This window comes from Hyperolius riggenbachi, chromosome 8, assembly GCF_040937935.1.
Source record: "Hyperolius riggenbachi isolate aHypRig1 chromosome 8, aHypRig1.pri, whole genome shotgun sequence".
NCBI classification, from domain to species: Eukaryota; Metazoa; Chordata; class Amphibia; order Anura; family Hyperoliidae; genus Hyperolius; species Hyperolius riggenbachi.
Window position 1 is genome coordinate 73,586,039 of NC_090653.1, and position 25,609 is coordinate 73,611,647.

Sequence of the window (25,609 nt, forward strand, 5' to 3'; positions counted from 1 at the left end):
GCTCAATGTGTCTCATGTATGCAAGTTCCTTGGAGACACTGCTGGCTAAAGGCTTGTACGCACGCTACATTAAAGTCGTCTGAGACCTCATTTCAATCCTTGAGTGCTAAATACTACATTCACCCCAACGGTTCACGGGCCAAGTAGGAAATTAATGGTGTAGAAATTATTGACGAAGATTGGGATACAAGCTCTCTCGCCTTGCAGCGCTGGGTCCCTGGTTCGAATCCCAGCCAGGGCACTATCTGCAAAGAGTTTGTATGTTCTCTCCGTGTCTGCGTGGGTTTTCTCCGGGCACTCCGGTTTCCTCCCACACTCCAAAAACATACGGATAAGTTAATTGGCTCCCCCTAAAATTGGCCCTAGACTACAGTACTTACACTACATAATATAGACATAAGGCAATGGTAGGGAATAGATTGTGAGCTCCTTTGAGGGACAGTTAGTGACAAGATATATATACACTGTACAGCGCTGCGTAATATGTCGGCGCTATATAAATACTAAATAATAATAATAATAATAATAATACTCTATATGCTACCAAGGAAGTATTTCCATGTGTCCGAGAAAGGGCTACTCAATTATACATTCTACATTTGGTATACTTGACCCTGGGCAGAGTGGCCAAATATAACGCTCAGCTCGCAGACTGCCGCCCAAAATGTCAGTCCCCCTCCCCCTCATTTTTTCACCTTTTGTGGAGTTGCCCAGTCGTAGCGCAGTACTAGTCACAGATAATCAAATTCCAACACAACAAAATAGGCTGCCCCTTGAAGTTTGACCCAAATGTATGTCTCCTGGGTGTTGTGCAGGATAAAGGCATGGAAGGTTCTCTTAAATCCTTCCTAACGGAAACGCTGTTTATGGGAAGATTAGTGCTAGTGCCCTCGCCATCAACATTAGCAAACTGGATCAAACATGTAGACAGCACTCTACCCTACAAAAACTGGTTTACACCCACCAAGGAACATCTAAATTTAATATGGGACAGATGGAAAAATTATGCCAACTAGTGGTCTTGCTTGCTGGTGCCAATTAAATAAGTTTGACTTCTCTGCCTATGGTCTCACACTGGCCATTGTTATTCAACCTGATCTGGACATATCAATTATCTCCAGAGTCTACCATCCCCCTGCAGACCTACATGTGTACTCTGTTTAAACTCCTGTTGATATTTACGTTGTCTGTGAATGATGGTTTTTGAATGCCCTCTACTACAATTCAAGATCCTACCGATTTTAATCTATGTCTATTTTGTGAAGCCTATAATGCTAGATTTTCTTATGCATCGACCTGTAAATGTGCATCTTTCGTACCTATATTTACCTTGCCTGCAACTTCAATAAACTCCCTTTGTTTAAAAAAAAAAAAGGCAGCCGGTAAGCTGCCTCTGCTGATAATCCAACATGTGAACAGCAGCTCCCAACCACTGCCTGGCAAGCGATCTGCTTGGCAGAGCAACTTGGCAGAGTGACGACTGATAGCTGCGTACTACTTGCCACTCACCCTGCCCGCCACGTGACCTCACGTCTGTGCTGCTTTGTGCCCCCCCTGGCATTGCAACAGAACTCATCGTTAGCCTGTAGGCTGATTAGGGGTCTGTACAGCCTTGGCGCAGCAATGTCACCAGAGGGATTGGTTCTGATCCCCGTCTAGTGACATCAATCTAACATGTGGACAGGCCTTAACGGTATTCAGGAAGTTAGTATGAAAGTCAGATGAGTTGGAAAATGTATAGCTATAGGAATTATATTACTTTTCCATCGCCTCCGCTAGTTACCGCAGGCTCCAGCCACACTCTGCTTATCATACACGCGCGCCACATGGTTGCCTAGTAATGTGGCCACGTGTATGATATCTGATGTCATACGCGCGGCCCTTACTAGGCAACCACGTGGGGCACACATGAGTGGAATGTGCCCAGAGCCTGCGGAGACTAGCGGAGGCGGCGGGAAAGGTAATGTATTACATGCGCAGGCACGGGGCACCAGGGTGGGGGGGCCTCGGGGGGTGCGGGAGATGGGCGAAGACGACATTTCTTATTAGGGGGACAGCACCGGGGTATCTGCTCACCCGATTGAGCAAGTCGGACCAACATCTTGCAGCATGCGGGATCAACTATGCAACCAATTCCAGGGCCGAAGTTGGTTGAATTGTTGGTCAGGCATGCACTTGGTAGCACCGATTTTCATCCGATTCAATTATAATAATCAAATCGGATGGTCGATGACCGCCAAGTCACCTGATGCATGGCCACCTTTAGCGATCAGAGTGCTCAAATGTTACCAAATTAGGTTTTCGTAGCTAAACAACCTGTCTTCAAATTGTGATTGCATGACCAAAAGCAGAGGTGCACATATAGTTAGTTTCAGAAAAAGTGGGTGGGGCTGCTGCCTGGATTGCATCATGCACAGAAAATCTCTTTGATAAGATTGCTGCCTATAGCAAATGTACTATTATGTTCATGAAAGGAATGGATGGTTGAACTAGAATGTTATGTACACTAATAATTTTAACTATCATCATGGTTGTCATATTTTTAGTAAAACTATGAGCGCCCACCTACAGTGGGGGAGTCAGTCCACTGTACACCACACACAGCTGAAATAACAGTTTGGAGCGGATGGGACCCTTCGATACTTATTTCTTGAATTTGCAGAACTGAGTACAAGGTACTCCATAATCACTTCTTTGTATTACCTTGCAAGAGAGCCAGACCAGCCCAGAGACAGAGTGCCAGAGGATTCATTTCCCAATCTAAACAAACAGAGGAGAGGAGAAGAGAAGAAATGTCTGGAGAAAAGTTAACTCATTAGTGTACTCGACTTTCAAATATTCTTTCTATACATAAAATAAAAATACAAGAAAGAGGACATTATTCCAGTGGGAGAACTTCACTCACATCATTTCAACACTAAATTAGATAAGGAAGAGTAGAAACTATCACATGTTTATATGTCAACGAAACTATAATTGGCATAACTACATGCTTTTACATCAGCAACATTAATGCTATGTATACCCAAGGCAGCAGGGCCGAGGCAGAGGCGAGAGAGGCTCCAGCCTCAGGGCGCAGTGTAGGAGGGGGTACAGGGCACGGCCGAGGCAGAGGCGAGAGAGGCTCCAGCCTCAGGGCGCAGTGTAGGAGGGGGCACAGGGCGTGGCCGAGGCAGGCGAGAGAGGCTCCAGCCTCGGGGCGCAGCGTAGGAGGGGGCGCACAACTCTCTCAGCTATCAGTCCCCTATTGTGCTTGAAGCAGAGAGAAATAAGAAAAGGGGATACATGGCAGTGACCAGGCCCGGATTTACCTCACAGGAGCCTATAGGCACAGATGCCCTTTCGTCCCTAGACTCCGCCCTCCATGAACCTACAAACCCCCACCAAACTTCACCCCAAGTGTGCTGGCTCTCCCAGCTGTCACTTCTCCCTTACTTCCCTTGCCTGTCATACTATTAGGTTGCCAGAAGTACCCTCAATATTTAGTAGCTAGAGGTACCCTCAGTATTAAGTAGGTAGACTGAAGGGGATTTTGTCAGTGAAATGCCGAGAGCCAGGTGAGTAACCTCTTATTTACACACTGCTCGGGATGCTGCATTGGGGAGGAGGGAGGGAGGTGCTCAGGGTGGGGAGTGAGCCACCTTTCCATCATCAGGCGCCTGTAGGCATGTGCCTACAGTGCCTTATGGTAAATCCGGCCCTGGCAGTGACTGCAAGCCAGATAACTAGAGATTAAGGTGTTGGGGGCCTTGGGGCACTTAGGTGTCTCAGCCTTGGTTGCTGGAGGACCTTGTCCCAGCTCTGCAAAGCAGTGAGGGGGGGGGGGGGGGGGGGCAGATGGGACACAGAGGCATTCTCCCTGGTCAATGACATGCCTCTCTGGGACACAAATGCGCCACTCTCTGCACCTCTGCACTGCCCTGTCAACCCCCAAAATTGCATACATGCAGTTTGTAGGCAATCTTGAAGGGGAAGGGGCATCCCTTGCAGAAGGAGCACGCATGAAATACACCCACTGGGGGCATTCCTGACACCCCTTCCCCAGCTCTCATTGGGCAGCTCTGCCTCTCCCCACGCCGCTTCCCTGCCTCCCTACTCTGTGATTAGATACGCAGAGCTTGCAGCGTCGTGACCTCAGGAGTCACTGATAGGAAAAGTATGGGATTTGGATGAAAGTATGGCCACAGGAGTGGTGGTAATTGAGGCTACCTAATCTGACTAGGCCCCCGGATCAGGTAGCATGTTTTTTTGTTTTTTTTTAGAAAAATGCCCACCTCAGGTACACTTTAAAGGACCATCGTAAAATTCTAAATGCATGATTATACATATATTTGAAATATTCATTTGTTTTTTTTCATAAATTACTTTTTTTCCTGCATTGCTGTCACTTACAGTAGGTAATAAAAATCTGAAAGATCTGTCAGGTTTTGGACTAATCCATCTTCTCATAGGGTATTCTCAATATTTTCTTTATTTTTAAAAGCACTAACTGAACGGCAGCTGCTCAGACCAACTAGCAAAATAGCGTGCAAGTAAGTAGGGATGCTGGCCCACATGTTTGTAAAGATCCTTTCAATAGAGTGTTTTTGTAAAGCAAAAAGGAAATACTGAAAGTCCCCCATGTGGCGACTAGTTCAAAACCTGGCTGAATTGTACTACCTACTGTAAGTGGTGACAGCAACATAGGAAAACAAAGTAATTTATAGTGCATTTTACTCTGGGAGACTTGTACTTCTTATAAATATATATTTTTCCTTTTACAATTTTTCATGATTATGGTCCTTTAAATTGGTCTCTTCCATTTTAGGCGATAAAGCTATACTATCCAATGTCTGTTAGACCCCTTACTATAAGTGTCTTCATTTCTAAAGTGTTGTTGTACTCACAGTTTGTCCACTAATAACCTGGCCCAGCCGACTACAATACAATGGAGCTAATTACAACAGGTGTAAAATGAAACTTGAGCAGCAGTGGGTCATTTATCCAAAGTAGTCAGAATCCTTTTATTTCAGTCAGAATCCTTGTTTCCTTTGACAGACGTATCCTGATTGGTTGCACTGGGAAACCGCCTCAGTTTTGCTTCCGTTTCCTTTGCACCTGCCTTGATAAATCAGTTCTAGTATAGTCTGTAGTTCTTGCACACCTGATAGCTGGAGGGGGGACAAATCATTAAATATTATGTACAAAGAGGTGAGGTCTATAGAGGAGTGGCCTTTATTTCTTTTAAAGGACACCCAAAGCGAAAATAAACTGATTAAATAAACAATTGTATCTATCTTCCTTCTCCTAAAAATGACTTTTTAAGATATTCCACAGTTTTATTTTATGTTTAAATCTACTTTTTACTTTTTAACTGTTTTAATGTTTTTGTTCAATGACACATTCATTGAAGTATGCCAGAGCTAAAATCTATGAACTATTGACCCTTTTTATCTCTTTTTCTTGCTCTCAGAAGCCATTTTCTGCAAGGAAAGAGTTTTATAGTCACTTCCTGCCTGAGTCAGGACTGAGTCAGCCAATTACATACCTGCTATTTAACTCTTTCAGGCAAAGAAAGAAAAAAAGGAACACAGCATAGTTATTAGTGTGCTTGACACTGTACATACCCATGTCTATCTCATCATGTCACACATCACTTCGGGTATCCTTGAAAGTGGATTCAAGATGAACTTTTACTCATTGCATAATTGTGTTCCTTAGATATAGGTTATAGGGCATTCCTAAGCCAAATACTTTTTTCTTTTTGTTTTAATACTCTAATTCCCTATAAACTAAACAAGCCTCGCCCACAGTTTTTCTAAAACGCAGAGGCACAAGGCCCATGTAGCAAGGGCTTATGGGAGCTCAGTCTGGGCAGGGGCAGGAGGAGGCTACTAGCCAGTGATTTCAGAGGCAGAGGGGAGGAGGGAGGAGAAGGAAGTGAGCTGAGGGCTGGAGATGCAGTTGCAGATTACCTGTGTAATGATGACAAACAGAACATGGCAGCTCTCATTTTATCACAGGAATAATCAATCATAAACTGTTGAAGCTGTGTGCAGCCAGATTGTCTGTATAAACTATCTAAACTTTAGATAAGAGTAGTGAAGTAGGAAGTCATACAGAGAGCTACTCTTGATCTACACACGAAGATGTTTGTGGTGTGTCAAAAGAAACCAAAAACCTGTCCCACTGAATGTGCTGTAATGCACAGCATTATCATACTAAAAATATTTACATGTGGTAAATGATGGGCAGCATGGTGGTTTAGTGGTTAGCGCTCTTACCTTGCAGCGTCTGGGTCTACGGTTTGAATCCCAGCCAGGTCAACATCTGCAAGGAGTTTGTATAGTGTCTGTGCGGGTTTCCTCCAGGTATCCTGGTTTCCTCCCACATCCCAAAAACATACAGATAAGTTAATTTGCTTCCCCCTAAATTGGCCCTAGACTACGGTACACACACTACATGATACATACATAGAAATAGAGTTGGGCCGAACCTCCGATTTTAGGTTCGCGAACCGGGTTCGCGAACTTCCGCGGAAGGTTCGGTTCGCGGTAAAGTTCGCGAACCGCAATAGACTTCAATGGGGATGCGAACTTTGAGAAAAAAAAATAATTATGCTGGCCACAAAAGTGATGGAAAAGATGTTTCAAGGGGTCTAACACCTGGAGGGGGGCATGGCGGAGTGGGATACATGCCAAAAGTCCCCAGGAAAAATCTGGATTTGACGCAAAGCAGCGTTTTAAGGGCAGAAATCACATTGAATGCTAAATGACAGGCCTAAAGTGCTTTAAAACATCTTGCATGTGTATACATCAATCAGGTAGTGTAATTAAGGTACTGCTTCACACTGACACACCAAACTGTTCACTGAACAGAACAGGTATGCAGTGGTGGGTGGGTTCACAGAACAGGTATGCAGTGGCAGGGTCACTGAACAGGTATGCAGTGGTGGGTGGGTTCACAGAACAGGTATGCAGTGGTGGGTGGGTTCACAGAACAGGTATGCAGTGGCAGGATCACTGAACAGGTATGCAGTGGTGGGTGGGTTCACAGAACAGGTATGCAGTGGCAGGATCACTGAACAGGTATGCAGTGGTGGGTGGGTTCACAGAACAGGTATGCAGTGGCAGGATCACTGAACAGGTATGCAGTGGTGGGTGGGTTCACAGAACAGGTATGCAGTGGTGGGTGGGTTCACAGAACAGGTATGCAGTGGCAGGATCACTGAACAGGTATGCAGTGGTGGGTGGGTTCACAGAACAGGTATGCAGTGGCAGGGTCACTGAACAGGTATGCAGTGGTGGGTGGGTTCACAGAACAGGTATGCAGTGGCAGGATCACTGAACAGGTATGCAGTGGTGGGTGGGTTCACAGAACAGGTATGCAGTGGTGGGTGGGTTCACAGAACAGGTATGCAGTGGTGGGTGGGTTCACAGAACAGGTATACAGTGGCGGGTTCACTGAACAAAACAGGTATACAGTGGCGGGTTCACAGAACAGGTATGCAGTGGCAGGTTCACTGAACACAACAGGTATGCAGTGGCGGGTTCACTAAACAGGTATGCAGTGGCGGGTCCACTGAACAGAACAGGTATGCAGTGGTGGGTTCACAGAACAGGTATGCAGTGGTGGGTTCACAGAACAGGTATGCAGTGGCAGGGTCACTGAACAGGTATGCAGTGGTGGGTGGGTTCACAGAACAGGTATGCAGTGGTGGGTGGGTTCACAGAACAGGTATGCAGTGGTGGGTGGGTTCACAGAACAGGTATGCAGTGGCAGGATCACTGAACAGGTATGCAGTGGTGGGTGGGTTCACAGAACAGGTATGCAGTGGTGGGTGGGTTCACAGAACAGGTATGCAGTGGCAGGATCACTGAACAGGTATGCAGTGGTGGGTGGGTTCACAGAACAGGTATGCAGTGGCAGGATCACTGAACAGGTATGCAGTGGGCTCACTGAACAGAACAGGTATGCAGCCAGGAACAAGCTAAGCCTAACTAATCTTTCCCTATGAGAGACAGACAGCAGCTCGCCCTACTCTCTCTAATGCAGGCACACGAGTGGCCGTAATGGCCGCCGCTGCCTGCCTTATATAAGGGGGGGTGGGGCTCCAGGGGCTAGTGTAGCCTAATTGGCTACACTGGGCCTGCTGACTGTGATGTAGAGGGTCAAAGTTGACCCTCATAGTGCATTGTGGGGCGAACCGAACTTCCGGAAACGTTCGCCTGCGGGAGGCGAACGCGAACCACCGAAGTTCGCCGGGAACCGTTCGCCGGCGAACCGTTCGGCCCATCTCTACATAGAAATAGGACTATGGTAGGGATTAGATTGGGAGCCCCTCTGAGGGACAGTTAGGTGACAATATACTCTGTACAGCGCAGCGTAAGATGTTGGTGCTGGCGCTATATAAATACTAAATAGTAATAATAATGACATCTGTATGTATGAATGTGAAAGTCTCCGCATCAGCATAGCTTATACTGTGCCTTACTTTCTATATTATTATTTTTCTATTTTTCTTTATTTTCTTGTTGTATGTTACAGTTTTATACTGTATTACTATTGCTATGTTACAGAATATTGAAAATTCAATAAAAACGCATCACTTGTAGCACATGTCCAGAAAAACAATGCATTCTGGATTCCTTTAAGGATACTGGACAGAGCCATGCAAAACATTATTTTTTAACCTCCTTGTTAATTGAGGCATCCTGACATGGACTCCAGTTTACATATATTCTGACCACCATTAGTGTAAGCAGGTATTGAGGTATTTACAAATTATTACAGGCATGATGTGTTCACCTCATGTTTTATCTCTTCTTATCTGTCTTATTCACAATTTATCTTTCCTTGTCTGATTATCTGATGAATTAGCCCTCCTTAGTCCATATGCAATTAAAGTGGACCCAAATTAAAAATACACGATTTCAGAAATAAAATCTATTTTCTCTAAATTATAATAATAAATAGCAGCCTTTTTTCAGCTGCATGATGACAAATATAACATATTTTACATTTATTGGAGGAACCCCTCCCTTCCTTTCATATTGCCGGGATTTGTCCAGCAAACTGGTGGAGGAGATAAAAAACAAAAACAAAACACAGGCTGCTACTGATGATGTCACAGGGGAGGTGATCTCAGCTTGTGTGAGATTTCACATAGACGACGCCCCTGTGAGGGAGGGTAGCTGATGACAAACACACCCATGATCTAAAACCTCCTACTAAGCTCATGTTAAGCTTGGTGGTATATCCTCCACGGTCAACACACAATGCAGATTCTGACGTGAAGGAGGTACACACGCTAGCACAAGGAACCAGGATATCCCCAGTCTAGTGGAGGAGAGGACTGATTCCAACAGGAGATGTGGCGCACAGAGCAGGCGTAGATCCGAACAGCCACAAACAATCCTTCCACTGTAGTGGCTCAGCGCAAGGCAGCGCTGAGCGCACAACCAGAACTCAGAAGATCAGGACAGGTAACAGAATGAACATTTGCTTAACCAGTCACTGCTTAAGTGACAGCAAACATCCAAGACAAGACAGACTGGAATGAGGCAGCCAATGCGATTGCAGCGGTGGCGTGCCTCACAAGGACAGGACAGAATAGTCGGGAAATAGAGTCAAAGAAGGCAGACGTAATCCGCACAAATATACAATAGGTATGATTTCCTAGCGTATTACCGTTACAGCTATCAGTGAACTACAAACAACTAACTGACATATGTATATATCGGCGATAAACCGATATATTCAAAATGCACTCGGATCGGCACCACCAAAGTAGTATAAAGCTCTTTTATTCCATAAAAGCAGTGACAGACGCTGTTTCGGGCTATGCAGCCCTTTCTCAAACTGCTAAAGACCTTTAGACCTGCTAAAGACCTAGGTCTTTAGCAGTTTGAGAAAGGGCTGCATAGCCCGAAACAGCGTCTGTCACTGCTTTTATGGAATAAAAGAGCTTTATACTACTTTGGTGGTGCCGATCCGAGTGCATTTTGACTACAGAGGGCCCCAAGAGGCACTGGGGCAGGGATCAAGGCACACCCCCTGGTTCATTGGTGCTCCTACCACTTGCAACTTTGGATAAACCGATATATGACATAAGCAAGGAACACTAAGAACTGGAGCAGGACTAGGAAGGATTCGCTACTTCTACGCAGAAGCTAAGCGCAATCCACGCAAGGCAACAGGAACAGGACTAACTAGCTCAGCACGGGTGATCACGATACGCGCAACCTACCAAAACGTGCTGGAAGCTGACTGGCTGAACACAGAATATAAACAGTTCGTGTACGTATATGTCAGCGACACTGATATATTAATGTAACACGAATACAAGGAAAATAACAAACGTGCTAGTATGCATATGTATTGGTGATGAACCAATATATGATACAAGACCAGCAAAGTAACATTAGAACTAGAAACACGACCTGGGGCCAAAGCAGCAGCAGCAAGACAGGCTTATGCTGAAGCTATGATAGCCCAAGGAGCCCTGCAGGAAGCAGATATTTATACTGAGGTCATCCAATGGGAGCAGACATGCAGATTCCCACACAGGTGAATGGTAATTATTCAATCCTGAGCTGGCCAGCACTGCAGAGCCACTGCAGATGGAATCAGCAACTAGTTTGAGTGCAAACCAAACTATGCAAGCAAATGCATGCAATGACATCAAAAACTGCTTGTCTTCAGCAAAACTGCAGCCAACAGAACATGCTGCAGACGTGATCATAACAGCTCAGAAGTAATGGCTGCCACCTGTATAACCCTAGTTATGAAAAGAGAAGGGTGAAAAGCATGCACTGAAATGCTCATAGGCTGAAGGAGTGTTTATTTATCTTTGTATGTGTCAGAGTGGCGCAACTAAATATTTTGAATTAAAAAAATGTTTGGTTTGGGTCCGCTTTAGCTTTCCTCCTGAGATTTCACAGAGGAGATAATTTTTCAACTTCTCTTACTGCTTACTGGTGCCTTAAACACAACCTGAGCCAAAGTTTCATATACTTGCCTAAGGAGAGGAAAGCCTCTGGATCCTAATGAGGCTTCCCACAGCATCCTCTGGTCCCCCGATGCTGCTTGTGAACCCTTCAGCTGGTTGGTGGAATGTCCTCTGGTCCCCCGCTTCTGGACCCTCCAACTGATTGGGCTGCCCAGTGCCCTCCTCTTCTGGCACACCTCTTATTGTTAAGGAGTGAAAATATCTCCTTAGAGAAAACTCAAGAGAAAAGTTAATATTAAATAGGGATTCTTGATCCCTATTCAATTAACTTTTCTCCTAAGTTTTCCCCCCAGGAGATAAATTTTCATCTTATCTACAAAATAATTTTTCAGCACATGGCAATCAAAAAAGTAGATTAAGATGTACTGTCAAACTTATTTTGAGTATTTTATTGTTTTACTAGTAGACAAAAACGGGTCTAGTCAGTGTGCCTGTGCGCGCACGCAACCGCCACACGCTCTAGCCTGCCTCGTCCGCTCACCCACCTCCCTACCTGGTCCCGCCCAGCTGTCTGTTATTGCGCACATGCGCAGTAGCAAAAAAAAACCAGGGACACAGGGACAGCTGCTGGACGCAGCGACAGTAGGGTTTTATTATAGAGGATTGATAAGGAGTGAAGACATCTCCTTTAAGATAACCAAAGCAGCTTTATGGTAGTCGTAGAATTAGTGCTATACCTGTATTTACAACATTTTTTCCATCTCCCAATCAGTTTGTCCTTTGCTCTTCCCATCAGGTTGCTGTTGTGCGAAAGAAAAGTGACTCCCAAGTTTACGCCATGAAGATCATGAACAAGTGGGACCTTCTCAAGAGATCAGATGTGAGAGGAGAGGACGTATAGAGGGATGGTGTGTGGGGAGTAGTGGGGCAAAGAGAACTGACCCATGTGAGTCACTGGACAAAGTCACATGTTGTTCTCTATTTGCAGATGGCTTGTTATAGAGAAGAGAAAGAAGTTTTGGTGAATGGAGACAGGAGGTGGATAACAAATTTGCACTTTGGCTTCCAAGATGACAATTACCTTGTAAGTAGACAATAAATGTAAAATAAATGTAACTAAAGAGATGTGAGAAGAGAATGATGGCCAATATAGTGAAGAATGTTCATTAATCACAGGAGGGAGATAGATGTGAACAATTATACTCACCATTGTGTGCCACAGCAGTGGCGGTCACACAGTAGGCAGGCGGAGAGAGCAAACCCGATACGGTTCAGATTAAAAAGTCACTCTCTGTAGTATAGGACAAAATCCAGGGGAAAAAACTCCACTCAGGGTGAAAAAGCACCCCCTGGGGGATATTTACCTCGGGAGGGGGAAGCCTCTCCGGCTCCAGGGCAGGCGCAGTAGCGGCTTTCCGATGGGCTTCGGCGGAAACAGCCAAGCCCAATCAGGTCGGCTCTAGGTGAGGCAACTTGCGCCTGAGCAGTAGAGCGGTACCAATCGGCCTCAACTTTTTCCCATGTATTTCGGGGGCTGACAACACTGGATCCTGGAGGGTGAAGAAGACAGGAAAGCCTCATTAGGATCCAGAGGCCTCCCCTTCCCAAGTGTTTTTTCGTTACAGATTCTCTTTAGGTTTAAAGGTTAAAGGTTTAGGTTTAGGTTAAAGCAGGAGTGTCACCTTAAAATTCAAATTTTAACAGCAACTGGTCTGAGTGTATTAAGTGATAAAGATGCTAATCCTGCATTCAAAACTTTCAAAACTTTTTCTGCTGTTATGATTTGGAGTTATCAAATACTTAAGGAGCACTGGCCCTTTAGTAGTCAGTGCCAAACAGTTGCATGCTGGGGGTTCTTTTTATTTATAATATATTCCTCCTCTTCCATTTATTTCCCTGCCAGCTGCTTATCTGAAACCTGATCACCTGCTCACTTGTGCTTACAAGGAAGGCTGAGGTGACTCAGCGATTGGAGAAGAAAATAAAAAAAAGGTTAAGGGAATTACATCAGTTTTTAGCCTCAGCTGTGGGCAAAAGACATGGCCTCCACCAGGAACATAATTCTCTTCATTTACTATATAACATTCACTGAAATCAAAACATGGACTGTACAACACGTGTTATGTAAGTAGATCAAGTATTTATCTACTTATACAGGGTCTTCTCAAAAAATTAGCATATTGTGATAAAGTTCATTATTTTCTGTAATGTACTGATAAACTTTAGACTTTGATATATTTTAGATTCATTACACACAACTAAAGTAGTTCAAAGCCTTTTATTGTTTTAATATTGATGATTTTGGCATACAGCTCATGAAAACCCAAAATTCCTATCTCAAAAAATTAGCATATCACGAAAAGGTTCTCTAAACGAGCTATTAACCTAATCATCTGAATCAACTAATTAACTCTAAACACCTGCAAAAGATTCCTGAGGCTTTTAAAACTCCCAGCCTGGTTCATTGCTCAAAACCGCAATCATGGGTAAGACTGCCGACCTGACTGCTGTCCAGAAGGCCATCATTGACACCCTCAAGCAAGAGGGTAAGACACAGAAAGAAATTTCTGAACGAATAGGCTGTTCCCAGAGTGCTGTATCAAGGCACCTCAGTGGGAAGTCTGTGGGAAGGAAAAAGTGTGGCAGAAAACGCTGCACAACGAGAAGAGGTGACCACACCCTGAAGGAAGATTGTGGAGAAGGACAGATTCCAGACCTTGGGGGACCTGCGGAAGCAGTGGACTGAGTCTGGAGTAGAAACATCCTGAGCCACTGTGTACAGGCGTGTGCAGGAAATGGGCTACAGGTGCCGCATTCCCCAGGTCAAGCCACTTTTGAACCAGACAAGTGGCAGAAGTGCCTGACCTGGGCTACAGAGAAGCAGCACTGGACTGTTGCTCAGTGGTCCAAAGTACTTTTTCGGATGAAAGCAACATTTGCAAGTCATTCGGAAATCAAGGTGCCAGAGTCTGGAGGAAGACTGTGGAGAGGGAAATGCCAAAATGTCTGAAGTCCAGTGTCAAATACAGGTCAGGCGCTTCTGCCGCTGTTTCTCTTTCAAAAGTGGCTTTCTCTGGGGAATGCGGCACCTGTAGCCCATTTCCTGTACATGCCTGTACACGGTGGCTCTGGATGTTTCTACTCCAGACTCAGTCCACTGCTTCCACAGGTCCCTCAAGGTCTGAAATTGGTCCATCTCTGCAATCTTCCTCAGAGTCCGGTCACCTCTTTTTGTTGTGCAGCGTTTTCTGCCACATTTTTTCCTTCCCACAGACTTCTCACTGAGGTGCCTTGATACAGCACTCTGGGAACAGCCTATTCATTCAGAAATTGCTTTCTGTGTTTTACCCTCTTGCTTGAGGGTGTCAATGATGGCCTTCTGGACAGCAGTCAGGTCGGCAGTCTTACCCATGATTGCGGTTTTGAGTAATGAACCAGGCTGGGAGTTTTTAAAGCCTCAGGAATCTTTTGCAAGTGTTTAGAGTTAATTAGTTGATTCAGATGATTAGGTTAATAGCTCGTTTAGAGAACCTTTTCGTGATATGCTAATTTTTTGAGATAGGAATTTTGGGTTTTCATGAGCTGTATGCCAAAATCATCAATATTAAAACAATAAAAGGCTTTGAACTACTTCAGTTGTGTGTAATGAATCTAAAATATATCAAAGTCTAAAGTTTATCAGTACATTACAGAAAATAATGAACTTTATCACAATATGCTAATTTTTTGAGAAGATCCTGTATATGTGCATACAAAAAGGGCTGGCACCACGGTATAAAAATAAGCTCTTTATTGAAGTGCCATTAAAATGACATAATAGTAAAAAAAAATAGGCTTTGGCGGCGACAGCCCGCTGTTTCGATAGCTCTTTCTCAAGCCACTCAGCGTAAATACAATCAAAACCACATCTGCTTATATAGTCACAAGTGATCATATTAACCAATCAGATTAAAAAGGCAATAGCCAATCACAGCACATAGAGGAGGAGAGGACCTGGTGGGAAACTAGGTAAAAAAAAAAAAAAAAAGAAAACACACCTGCAAAATAAAAAGCCAATTAGGCATCTCCCACTGCTGCAGAGCAAGAGCATCTGAATAACTGCAACAATTACCAGCAGTGATGTCAGGAGGGGCTGGGGAAGCGCAGCATAATGTACAGGCAGCCAATAGAAAAAAAGGCTGACCATGCACCGATCACGGCGCATCATATGTGCGCCAATCCAGGTGCATCATGTGCGTCGATTCGGGCACATCACATGTGCGTTGACTCGGGCGCATCAGACATGTGTCAATTCAGACGCATCTGATGCTGACAATTGCATGCAAAATCCCACCCGCCATGACAACATGCGTAAATATAAACAAAGCAAGTTCAAAATATCCAGCAAAAAAAGTACACAGAAGTGACATATGACATATAGCGCACACATTGGGCCCGACCCCCAAAAATGGCCAACCAATCCAGCACGCCCAAAAGCTCTGGACGCACAAACCAGGGCGCTAAGTAGTCTGCACTTCTGTAACTGTTACTAATCTTGCACAAAGTTGGAGCGCGCAAAATATCGCACCCTCACGCCTAAAACGCTGCATGCGAAACGCCGCAATGGCCCACGCACACCGGAGCGACGCCCGGGCGCACAGGCGCGACGCCCCGCAAACCTTCATGTGCACAAACGCCTGTGCGCATATTAGCGTGCAATGTGGCAGTCTTCACGTCCCAAGTGCCCCTTGACTGGCGCGCCAACACAAGGCCAACGTGTGCTCTAAAAGATCTCCTGTCATACTAACAGTGATAGACACCTGCGGCTATAAAAAAAAAAAAAGGAAAAAAAAAACCGGGGGGTATTTACACCATCCACTACAAGAATATAATACATACGTCCCCATAAAGTACTTCGTCCTCCAATTGGATATAATTAGCCATACATATATTAGTTCCTACACTGATTTAACATATACCACAGTGATCATCGCCTAGAATAAAAATACAACAATGATTAAACACAAAAACTCAGGTCATAATCCTGGTTTAACCCTCCCCTGACCATAACATTCAGTTTCTTAATCCACCTTGCCTCACGGTTTAAAATATCCCCCGTCTACTTAGTCGTCCTTGCTAATTAATAGGAACGCTATGGACCACCTGCACATGTAATTGTGACAGATTATGCCTAGCTTCTGTGAAATGGTTTGAAACTGCCTGGGTGAGATCTTTATGCCTAATTGCTGTTTGTTGTCCAGACATTCTCACTTTTCTCACGCTTGAATTGGCCAGTAGGAATCACAAGCTTGACAGATGGTGGATGAAAGCTCATAAAGTGCAGAAGTGAATTTCTATCTGTAGATTTAACAAAAAGAGTAGTAGTAAGTACACCAGCATGATTAATGACACGGGTGTCAAGGAAAACAGAATCCTGTTTACTTGCATGTACAGTAAGTCTGATGGCCGGACATTTGAGATGTAATTAAGAAATGAAATCTATTAGGGTCGAATGTGGCCCCTGCCCACAGGCAGAAAATGTCATCTATGCATCTCCACCAGCACTTTGCGTGCTGGTGGAAAAGCGTATGGGTGTACACATAACTGTCCTCGTACTGTCCCATAAAAAGACCCGCATAGGATGGGGCCACATTGGACCCCATCGCAGTACCGCGCTGTTGAACATAAAACAAATCCTGAAAAGAAAAATAATTACATTTCAAAATAACATTAAATAAATTAATCACAAATTTCCTCTGTGCCACAGACATATCTGCATACTGCATAAGATACCACTCAGCAGCCTCCACACCCCCATCATGAGTGATGGAGGTGTAGAGGCTCTCAACGTCAAGGGTAACCAATAAGGTATCATCAGAAATCTCACCCAAAGACTGTAATTTAGTCAGGAACATGCTGGTATCCTTAATATAAGATTTGAGGGAAACAACAATCGGTTGCCACAATCGATCCACATATTGTGCTAAAGGCACAAAGACTGAACCCACGCTGGCCACAGTGGGTCTCCCCGGTGGCCGACATGGGTTCTTGTGGATTTTCGGTAAGGTGTAGAAGGACAGATTCTTGGTGAATCCTGTTGAAGAAAACTGTAAAGGTTATCATCAATCACATTATTGCTTTTAGCATCATCAAGAATTTTTTTAATGCGCAATTGCACCATCCGTAAAGGATCACCCTCCACCCTAACATATACGTCCTGCTGTGCCAGCTGTGACAATATCTCCTGCTCATAATAAGCTGTATCTAGTATAACGACTGCACCCCCTTTGTCAGCGGGGCGGATAGTGATTTCAGTCCGCTGGCTTAATTGTATCAAAGCAGTATTTTCATCCCTCATCAGATTGAAATTTGATCTAAGTTCACCTGCTCTAGCTTCAATCCCATTAACCTCTTCCCTGACTTTCTCAATAAACAAGTCAATGATGGGATGACTTGGTGGTGAAAAGGTCCTCCTGTTTCTTAAACCCGTGTCCTTCAAGGTTACAACATCGATATTTTGCATGTGTTCCAGAGTAAGGTTCTACTTATATATGTGTTTTTTCCCCCCAGGGATAGTATGGCTAATCCTACTGCTTTAAAACCTGTTTCAAAAGAGGAGACAGATATGAACTTACCTCCTCCCAGAAAAAAAAAAATACTTGAGTGAGAAAAATATTTATAGTTTTAATACTCCCAAAAACAACTCTCATGGATTACAACATGCTTCTCGGGACTAGGTTCTCGCTTCATCAGGCAAATATCGAGCGCAAAATCTTAAAAAAAGAGCTGTAAGCACGTTCAGCATTGACGAATTATGATTTACTAAGGTTCTTATTAACAGAACTTCAAAAAAGGTTGTCTTATTTTTTTTTCATTAGTACCTTGTGATGGACTACTATGTAGGAGGCGACCTGTTGTCCCTTCTTAGTAAGTTTCCAGATGGATTCCCTCCCCCCATTGCAATCTTCTACCTGGCAGAGATGATCATGGCTGTGAATTCTGTCCACTCTCTGGGCTTCATACACAGGTGATGGTATCACTGGATGCTAATTCAGTTCTATGGTATTAATTCTACTGTGGCTCATATTTGTCCCTTTTTTCTTCCTGCCTTCTTTAGGGATATCAAACCAGACAACATGCTTTTAAACCGGTTAGGTCACATCCATCTTGGGGACTTTGGTTCATGTTTGAAACTCAGAGAAGATGGCACAGTAAGCTATTTTTGTTGTGTCTCTCATTACATTTATTCTCAGTAATGGTTGTATTTGGATCAAAATATCTCTCTTTTCTCCCAGGTGTCGTGTTCTGTTGCAGTAGGGACTCCAGACTACCTATCTCCGGAAATTCTTCTTTCCCTTGAAGACCATAGTTTATCTTATGGTGTAGAATGTGACTGGTGGTCCATAGGGGCTTGCGCTTACGAGATGTTCTTCGGGCATCCTCCATTTTATGCTGAATCTGTGGTGGAGACCTATGGAAAGATCCTCCACTATAAAGTAAGGAAAACATCTTCAAAGTTGTATTTGGATATGTCTATTAAAAGGGAGCATCAATAATTACATTTCTTCTCTGGTTCTGGACAGGATCAAGAGGGGTTAGAACCAGGGCTGTGGAGTTGGAGCAATTTTTGAGTTCCTAACAAATTTAAACTGTAATTAAAAGAAAAAAATATGATAAAATGTTATATTTCTCAGATAATAGTAATCATAAATATTATTTGATTACTATGATAATAGTAATCATAAATAACATACATACAGTTATAGTAGTGCTTAGTGCACAAAAATTAAATAAACCAATAAAAAACAAGTTATTTGTGCTGCTGCAATAAAGCTGTCACTGTACTGTATTTTTTAAGTTTGCTATACCTATATAATTTTGTGTACACAGATCGCAATAAGTGTGCTAGGCTCTATAGCCTTGCATTGCCATTGCGGCCTCTTGCGGCAATGGAGAGAATCCTAGGTAAGTGTAATAGGGGCCTCAAGCTTTATCTCATGATAAGGCTCTAGGAAAAAGTGAAAGTAGATATTTTTACCATTACTTTTTTAAACAGAATTAAAGGGATTCTGAGCACCTCTCATGGGTATGCCTTTAAGCATACCCACGAACAATTGAGTGTGTCAGCACACTTACCAGCCACTTGTTCATTCAGTGATGCACTTCTCTAACAAAGAAGACAGTGGTGACCCGGAAGATATAACATAGCCAAGATGGCAGCCGCAATTTTTAAATTGAAATCGAACGAAAACTATTAGTTGTAGAACAGCGATGCATGAATCAAATGAAAGAGGAGAGCACAAGCTACAGAACGGTATGGATCTTTAAGTACTTTGCAGTACTGGTCGGAGTCTCTTTAAACATTACAATGGTGTAGCGTTTTTCTTTTTTTAAAGCAGATGAGAAATTTTGACTGTAATTGTGCTTCTGTTTGAAAGAGTCGTTTATTTCAACTTGTGTACGGCACTTTCAAAATACAGCTTCTTTTCCAGAGACAGAAAAATCGATACTAACCTTACAGACCTACTAACTTTTACCCACTGAAACATTGCTTTTAGTTGTGTTCGTATCCTTATTGGAGACATTTCCCATCCCAATAATATCTGTCTCTAGAAGACAAATGGAAGTCAACTCTGGTAACACTGGTAGAAAACACACAAACATATTACACACTACTACACAGTTGCTGTCTATGTTCATGATGGAGAGTTTGACCCACTCCCTGTAAAGACAGGAAAGAAGCAATAGAACCCCAAAAAAGAGGTTCTTGCCCCATTCCGCACATTAAAGAGACTCTGAAGCCTTACAAAATCTCCCTTTTTACTTACAAATCCTCTTGTGCGATATGGTACTAGCTGAAACACCGCTATCCCGCGGCTAAACGAGTCCTCTTTGTCCCCCAAATCCCCGGGGCAAAAATCCACGACTTTCTTGGTCATGGATTTTGCTACCCAGGAGGCAGGGCTGTCGCCTGTAACCCTGCCTCAAGCGTGTCAATCTGTGCGTGGATCTTCGCCCCCTCTCCGCCCCTCTAAGTGAAGGAAGACTGCGAGGGGCGGGGAGAGGCGGCCATCGGAGCAGATTGAAGCGCCTAGAGGCAGGGTTACAGCCGAAAGCCCTGCCTCTTATAGGAAGTGATCCTTGGATTTTGCCCCGGGGATTTTGGGGACAAAGAGGACTCGTTTAGCCACGGGATAGCGGCGTTTCAGATAGTACCATATTGCACAAGAGGATTTGTAAGTAAAAAGGGAGATTTTGTGAGGCTTCAGAGTCTCTTTGCCTCTTGCACACTGCAAGCAAATCAGATTCAGATTCAGATTTTTAATCTGTTTTTACATCCGATTCCGATTCAGATTTTTAATCTTAACTGCATGCTGCGTTTTTTGATCCGTTTTTCTGTTGAATGTATTCAAGGAAAATCGGAAACGGAATCGGAATCGGAAACGGAATCGGAATCGGAAAACGGATTTGCAGTGTGCAGGGAGCCTTGCAGTGTGCAGGGAGCCTAAATCGACTAAAGCTCAAATTAATTCTAGAATTGAGCTGCAGTGAGAGGCGTGTTTGCTTTACAAGTGGTAATAACTCAAGAAACTTTTGGTAAACCTTCTCTAGGTCTATACTGACCCCTTATCACAAATCTCAAGTTAGGAGTAAGAATGGAATAAGTAAAAACCACCCCATGAGTCAAGTGAGATCACGCGTGATATAATTAACATGCTATGCAGTTTTGCAGCTCTGAAAGTACAAATACCACTTGCTATATTATGTACATGTAAAAAGAACTATACAATATCATCAACTCTAAGCCCTAGAGGCAAGGTTGTGTCAAACTCCAAATATAACCCTACAGCTCCTCTGACAGAAAACAAATCAGTTCGCTGTACTCCTCTACCTGAGAATATAGACACTATCATCACGATGAACCTTCCATTAGAAAATGGGCAGAAATGATAAGCTTCTTAGATGATAACTTCAGAAATAAAATGTATACAGGATGATAGGACTTCCCAGAAAAGCCATGATTCATGAGAGCATGCAACATTTATCCCTCTCAGGGGACCTTTTAAACAAAAATGATGTGGCTGAAACTGACTGTCCCAAATGTAATGCTTCAAGCCCTGGGCTCAACCACATGTTCTGGCAATGTCCTAAAATTAAGAGTTTATGGAGAGGTTCACATTTGTTATGTTTGTTTCACACCATGGAAACCTCATGTGAAATAGAGGGGAAGGACATAGCTTACTCTGAAATTTCATACTTTTAACAGGAAATTAAAAGCATTACCCTACATAGCTTACAAGAACCATACAATCAGTATTGTAAAAAAAATATTGGGCTCTATACTACAAATGGGAACAATAGTCATTAAAATGTATAAAAAGTGTATTATGGAAAACAGTGTTTGATATATGGAGAACTTGATGACATCTCATGGTCATGCTAAAATGGTGAAATACTTGAATAGATGGTACATTTCATAAGAATAAGTATGTTTGTATTCTTTAATGTACGATGTAAGCCCCATGTGAATGATAATCTGATTATTACGCAGAAATGAAGATCTTTCCATGTTAAACCCCAAAACAACATAAAACAGTATTTAATCAACAGAGATAGGAGCAAATATTTTTCGTACATAGTTTTGGATTATTTAAAAAAGTTATGTTTATGCATCATAGACTGTTGCTTTGAGTATTATGGATTGGAGGTATCTAACCATACATCTGTACAATTTGTTTGAGCAGCTTGAGGTGGATTGGTTTAGTTGATACCATCTAAAAAGTAACTGCCATTTCCTTTTATCTGCCACGCAAGGAATTCTTTCTGTGAAATGTAACTTGTATCTGCCCAGTTAACCGCTTCTCTCACATGACTGCAGAACACCAGTAATTGTTTGTTCAGCAGCATTACCATGAAGTCTCCACCTCCCTTCATTTCCTCCAACCTAAAGGTGAGGAGTGTGATACTATTACAAAAAAGGGATTGAAAGCCTTGGAAAAAATATATCATAAATGCTTAAATAAAGGAGGTGATTATGTGGAAAAATAATAAGACGATACAGCGTGTGTTCTTAATCGTTTAACTGAAAACAGCTGTTACTATCCAGACAACCCTCATATACGAACACTTTCATTCCAGTGCAGGAGACTTGGGCGCAGCAGTGAGTAACTTTAGCGCCATCAGAAGATGGAGCTGAAGTTACTTATAAAACACTATAATTCGGCCTCCAGCAATTGCTGGAAGCCAAATGATTTCATTCCCCACCATCCATGGCGGCCTGGAGGGGGAATAGTATTTAACGTCGATGGGAATTTGTGCAGGAACAGGATAAGCCATACCGGCTGTAACCTGCTCCCAAGTCTCCTGCGCCGATTCCTCTCGTACGCACCCTCATATAAAGAATTGCAGATCATCTGTCAGATAAGCAGTTTCTTCAATATTTTTTTTAAATAAGTTCACCCCCTTGAGATCAAGTGATTTATTTTCAATAAAGGCTATCACTGCTTTCATTGCTTACCAAGGCTAGTGCAAACCTCTGATCAAAAAACATCTGTCACTTGTATGGCGTAACTGATCAGCAGCTGCAATGGTTACTTTATTGCAGGAGAAGCAGTGGTGCGCGGCCGATTGTGTCCTTGGGTCACCACTTCTTAAAGTGCTGAACACCAATGTCCACTGCTAAAGCTTATATTTTTCCTGCACTAGTAGTGCACCAAAAGTAGTGCACCAAATGTTATTTGCAGATAACTAAAGGAAGCCTGTAGGGAAAAAAGTGCCCCAAATATTTACTTACCTTGAGAGAGGGAAGCCTTTGGATCTTCCTGAGGCTTCCCTCATCTTCCTCCACTAGACAATTTCAGTACTATCACCTCCACAAACCCTCGACAGGGCTTTATCGATGGCTCATGTATTAGTGGTAGCATAGACCCACTAGGGGTTGGGCAGAAAAAGTCTAGCCTGTGCTATTAGCCATGCATGAACCAACTACACCTGCACAGTAGCATGGACCTGATCGTGCTCGGCTATTTCTGCTGAAGCCCGAACAGGTCCATACTACCGCTGCGCATGGCCAGTTTGGCTGTGCTTCGGGAAGTGCCTATTCTCAAACGGCTTGATGGAGAAAGATGGGGACATGGTAAATATCTCATTCCTTTTCAGCACTCAGAGTATGCATGGCTTTGGAGAAGCAAATTCACAGGGACACAGCAGTAGCACAGTTGCATAAATAACACTGGAATGTGCTAATACTAGTAAATAATTGGCAGAGGTTCTAACATTTTCATATACTATCTAAAAAAGTTTGGCTTGAGTTCCATTTAATTAGTTCTCGCTCTTTTCTTTTTTTTTTTTTCTTTCTTTAATTAATGACCATTTCATTTAAACTATAGACCACTATGTAGCTAGATCATTTCTGCATTAACACTTAGAATAAGGACTGGACTTCTGGGAAAGCCACCAAGGCCTCGGCCTTGGCCAGGAGATGGCCAAGGGGTGGCTGGATGGGGAAGAGGGATTGCTGCATATGGAAGAAGAGGCTGCAAATGGGAGCAATACAAAGCAGAGGGGAGCTGCTGTACAAGAGATCTGTAAATAACTGCTGTACATGGAAGAGAGCGCTGCACAGGTTGCTGTACAAGAAAGTTGGCCTAGGGGCGGAAAAGTATAAATACGGCCTTGCTTATAATCACAGTTTTTTTTGTCTATGATTAGATAGAACTTTTGCTTTTCCAATATGCCATATCACATAATAATGGGCAAGTATGAGTTTTCTTTCTTTTATTTTTTTATTTTATTCCAGGAGCACTTTAGTTTTCCTTCTTCAGCCAGTGAGCTACCACTTGAGGCCTTAGACTTCATCTCATCCCTCATCTGTGAGCGGAAATCCCGACTAGGCACGGGTGGACTCCATGATTTTCAGATGCATCCGCTTTTTGCTGATATTGACTGGGAAGAGCTGCGGGACAACATGCCACCTTTTGTTCCTGACTCAGGAGGAGCCACAGACACTTCCAATTTTGACATTGTAGAAGATCATCTGTCAGAGATGGTCACTGGAGGAGGAGTAAGTACATTTATGATTTGAAAGTACTCTTTGCCTTTAAGCTATCCCAAACTGATATGTACGTTTTAGGTAGATGTTGTTGGGATGAATAAACCACTTGCTTCTGGAGCGGAGTCTTGCCAACGTAGTCAAAAAATTGTCAGAAATCCAGGTGAAGTTGGAGGACAGACAAGTGGAGAATTTATCAAAAGTACTGGGGGAGATATCAGGGGTGTAGAGCGAGATTTGGGTGTCATCAACGCATAGGAGGTAGTGAAGGCCAATTAAAGAGATGAGTTCGCCAGGTGTAGAGGGAGAAGTGTAGGGGGCTGAGGGCAGAGCCCTGAGGGACTCCAACAGTGAGAGGGGTGGAGTTCGAGCAGGATCCATTTAAGGGGGTCAGAGTGGTGGTTAGAGAGGTAGAAAGAGAACCAGGTCAGGACTGAGTCATGGACAGGTATGTATTATTTCTGCTTCCCATTGTATCCTACGAAAAAAGCCTGAAATCACATATGATCATGTGATATGTCCACCCAATCAGATTTAAGGAGACACTGAAGCGAAAAAAAAAATATGATATAGTGAATTGGTTGTGTACTATGAATAATTACTAGAAGATTAGCAGCAAAGAAAATATTCTCATACTTTTATTTTCAGGTATATAGTGTTTTTTCTAACATTGCATCATTCTATAATATGTGCAGATTACACAACACTCAGCATTCAAAATGAGTCTTTCAGAGCAGTCTGTGAAGTAATGACCTCTCCTCTGGCAGATAAAAAGTAAACAGTTTACTTACAGTTGAGATAATAAAAGTCAGATAACAGCCCTCTCCACGACTAACTTAGTCGGAGAGCTTAATGGCTTGTTTGCATAGAGATAACAACTGGAGTTTCTCAACTCTTCCTGTACTGGAAACAATTAGACTGATGTATCTGATCTTAATGCTTTATTTCTTAGCTGTACTACACATACAAATCATAATATCATCATTTTTTTTTCCGCTTCAGTGTCTCTTTAAAAATTGATCACATGTTCAATCTGGTGACATAATTCTCTGTGGAAGAGAAACTGACCATCTGTAGTGATACATCAGGTACACTATCTATTGTTATGCATGTTGTTATTCTAAGCAGTGATGAGTGAAAACGCTGATGTTCTTTTCTCATTAATTTTCACATAAATAATGACTTTCGAGCGAAAATGCCATAAAAAATCATTTTGTATTAAGTTTGTGATTTTTCAAATTTTTTTTTATTTCCACTCTAAAAATAAATGATTTGGGGGCTTTTTGCAAAGTTTCGCAGGAAGAAAATAATGATTTTCCTGTTTTTTGCGAATGTTCGCATTGCAAAGAAAAATTTGTTTCCGTTTACCATATTGTAAAAATACAATGTACTTTCATTAATATTTTCTAGAAATCGAAAAAATAGCATTTTCGATGTGAAAATGACTTAAGCGAAAATTCGTAAACAATGATTCCAAGTAGAGATGGTCCGAACCGTTCGCGGGCCGAATCTCTCTGGGTCTTGTACTACTTCCAGGTCGCTATGTCCCGGAGTAGTACGCCTGCGCTGGCCCGGCGGTGCGCGTCCTATATCGCGCTCCTGTTGCCGGGCACTCTGCGCATGAGTCCGTCACGCACATGCGCAGAAAG

General features: G+C 43.1%; 1 protein-coding gene across 5 annotated transcripts in view; it reads left to right on the forward strand.

Annotated features, from left to right (window-relative positions):
• The window catches only part of DMPK (DM1 protein kinase), a 74,080-nt gene that overhangs the window by 30,088 nt on the left and 18,383 nt on the right, over positions 1-25,609 (forward strand). For 4 of the 5 annotated variants that reach the window (XR_011023499.1, XM_068250695.1, XM_068250698.1 and 1 more), the window contains exons 4-9: positions 11,727-11,810; positions 11,919-12,014; positions 17,788-17,936; positions 18,027-18,120; positions 18,205-18,405; positions 23,709-23,972. Coding sequence is in view for 4 of the 5 variants with exons in the window: in XM_068250695.1 (XP_068106796.1) it covers positions 11,727-11,810; positions 11,919-12,014; positions 17,788-17,936; positions 18,027-18,120; positions 18,205-18,405; positions 23,709-23,972 (888 nt within the window). In the remaining variant the exon portion in view is untranslated. Of the gene's footprint in view, positions 1-11,726; positions 11,839-11,918; positions 12,015-17,787; positions 17,937-18,026; positions 18,121-18,204; positions 18,406-23,708; positions 23,973-25,609 lie in introns of those variants that run through there. The other variant, XM_068250699.1, reaches the window with a different exon arrangement.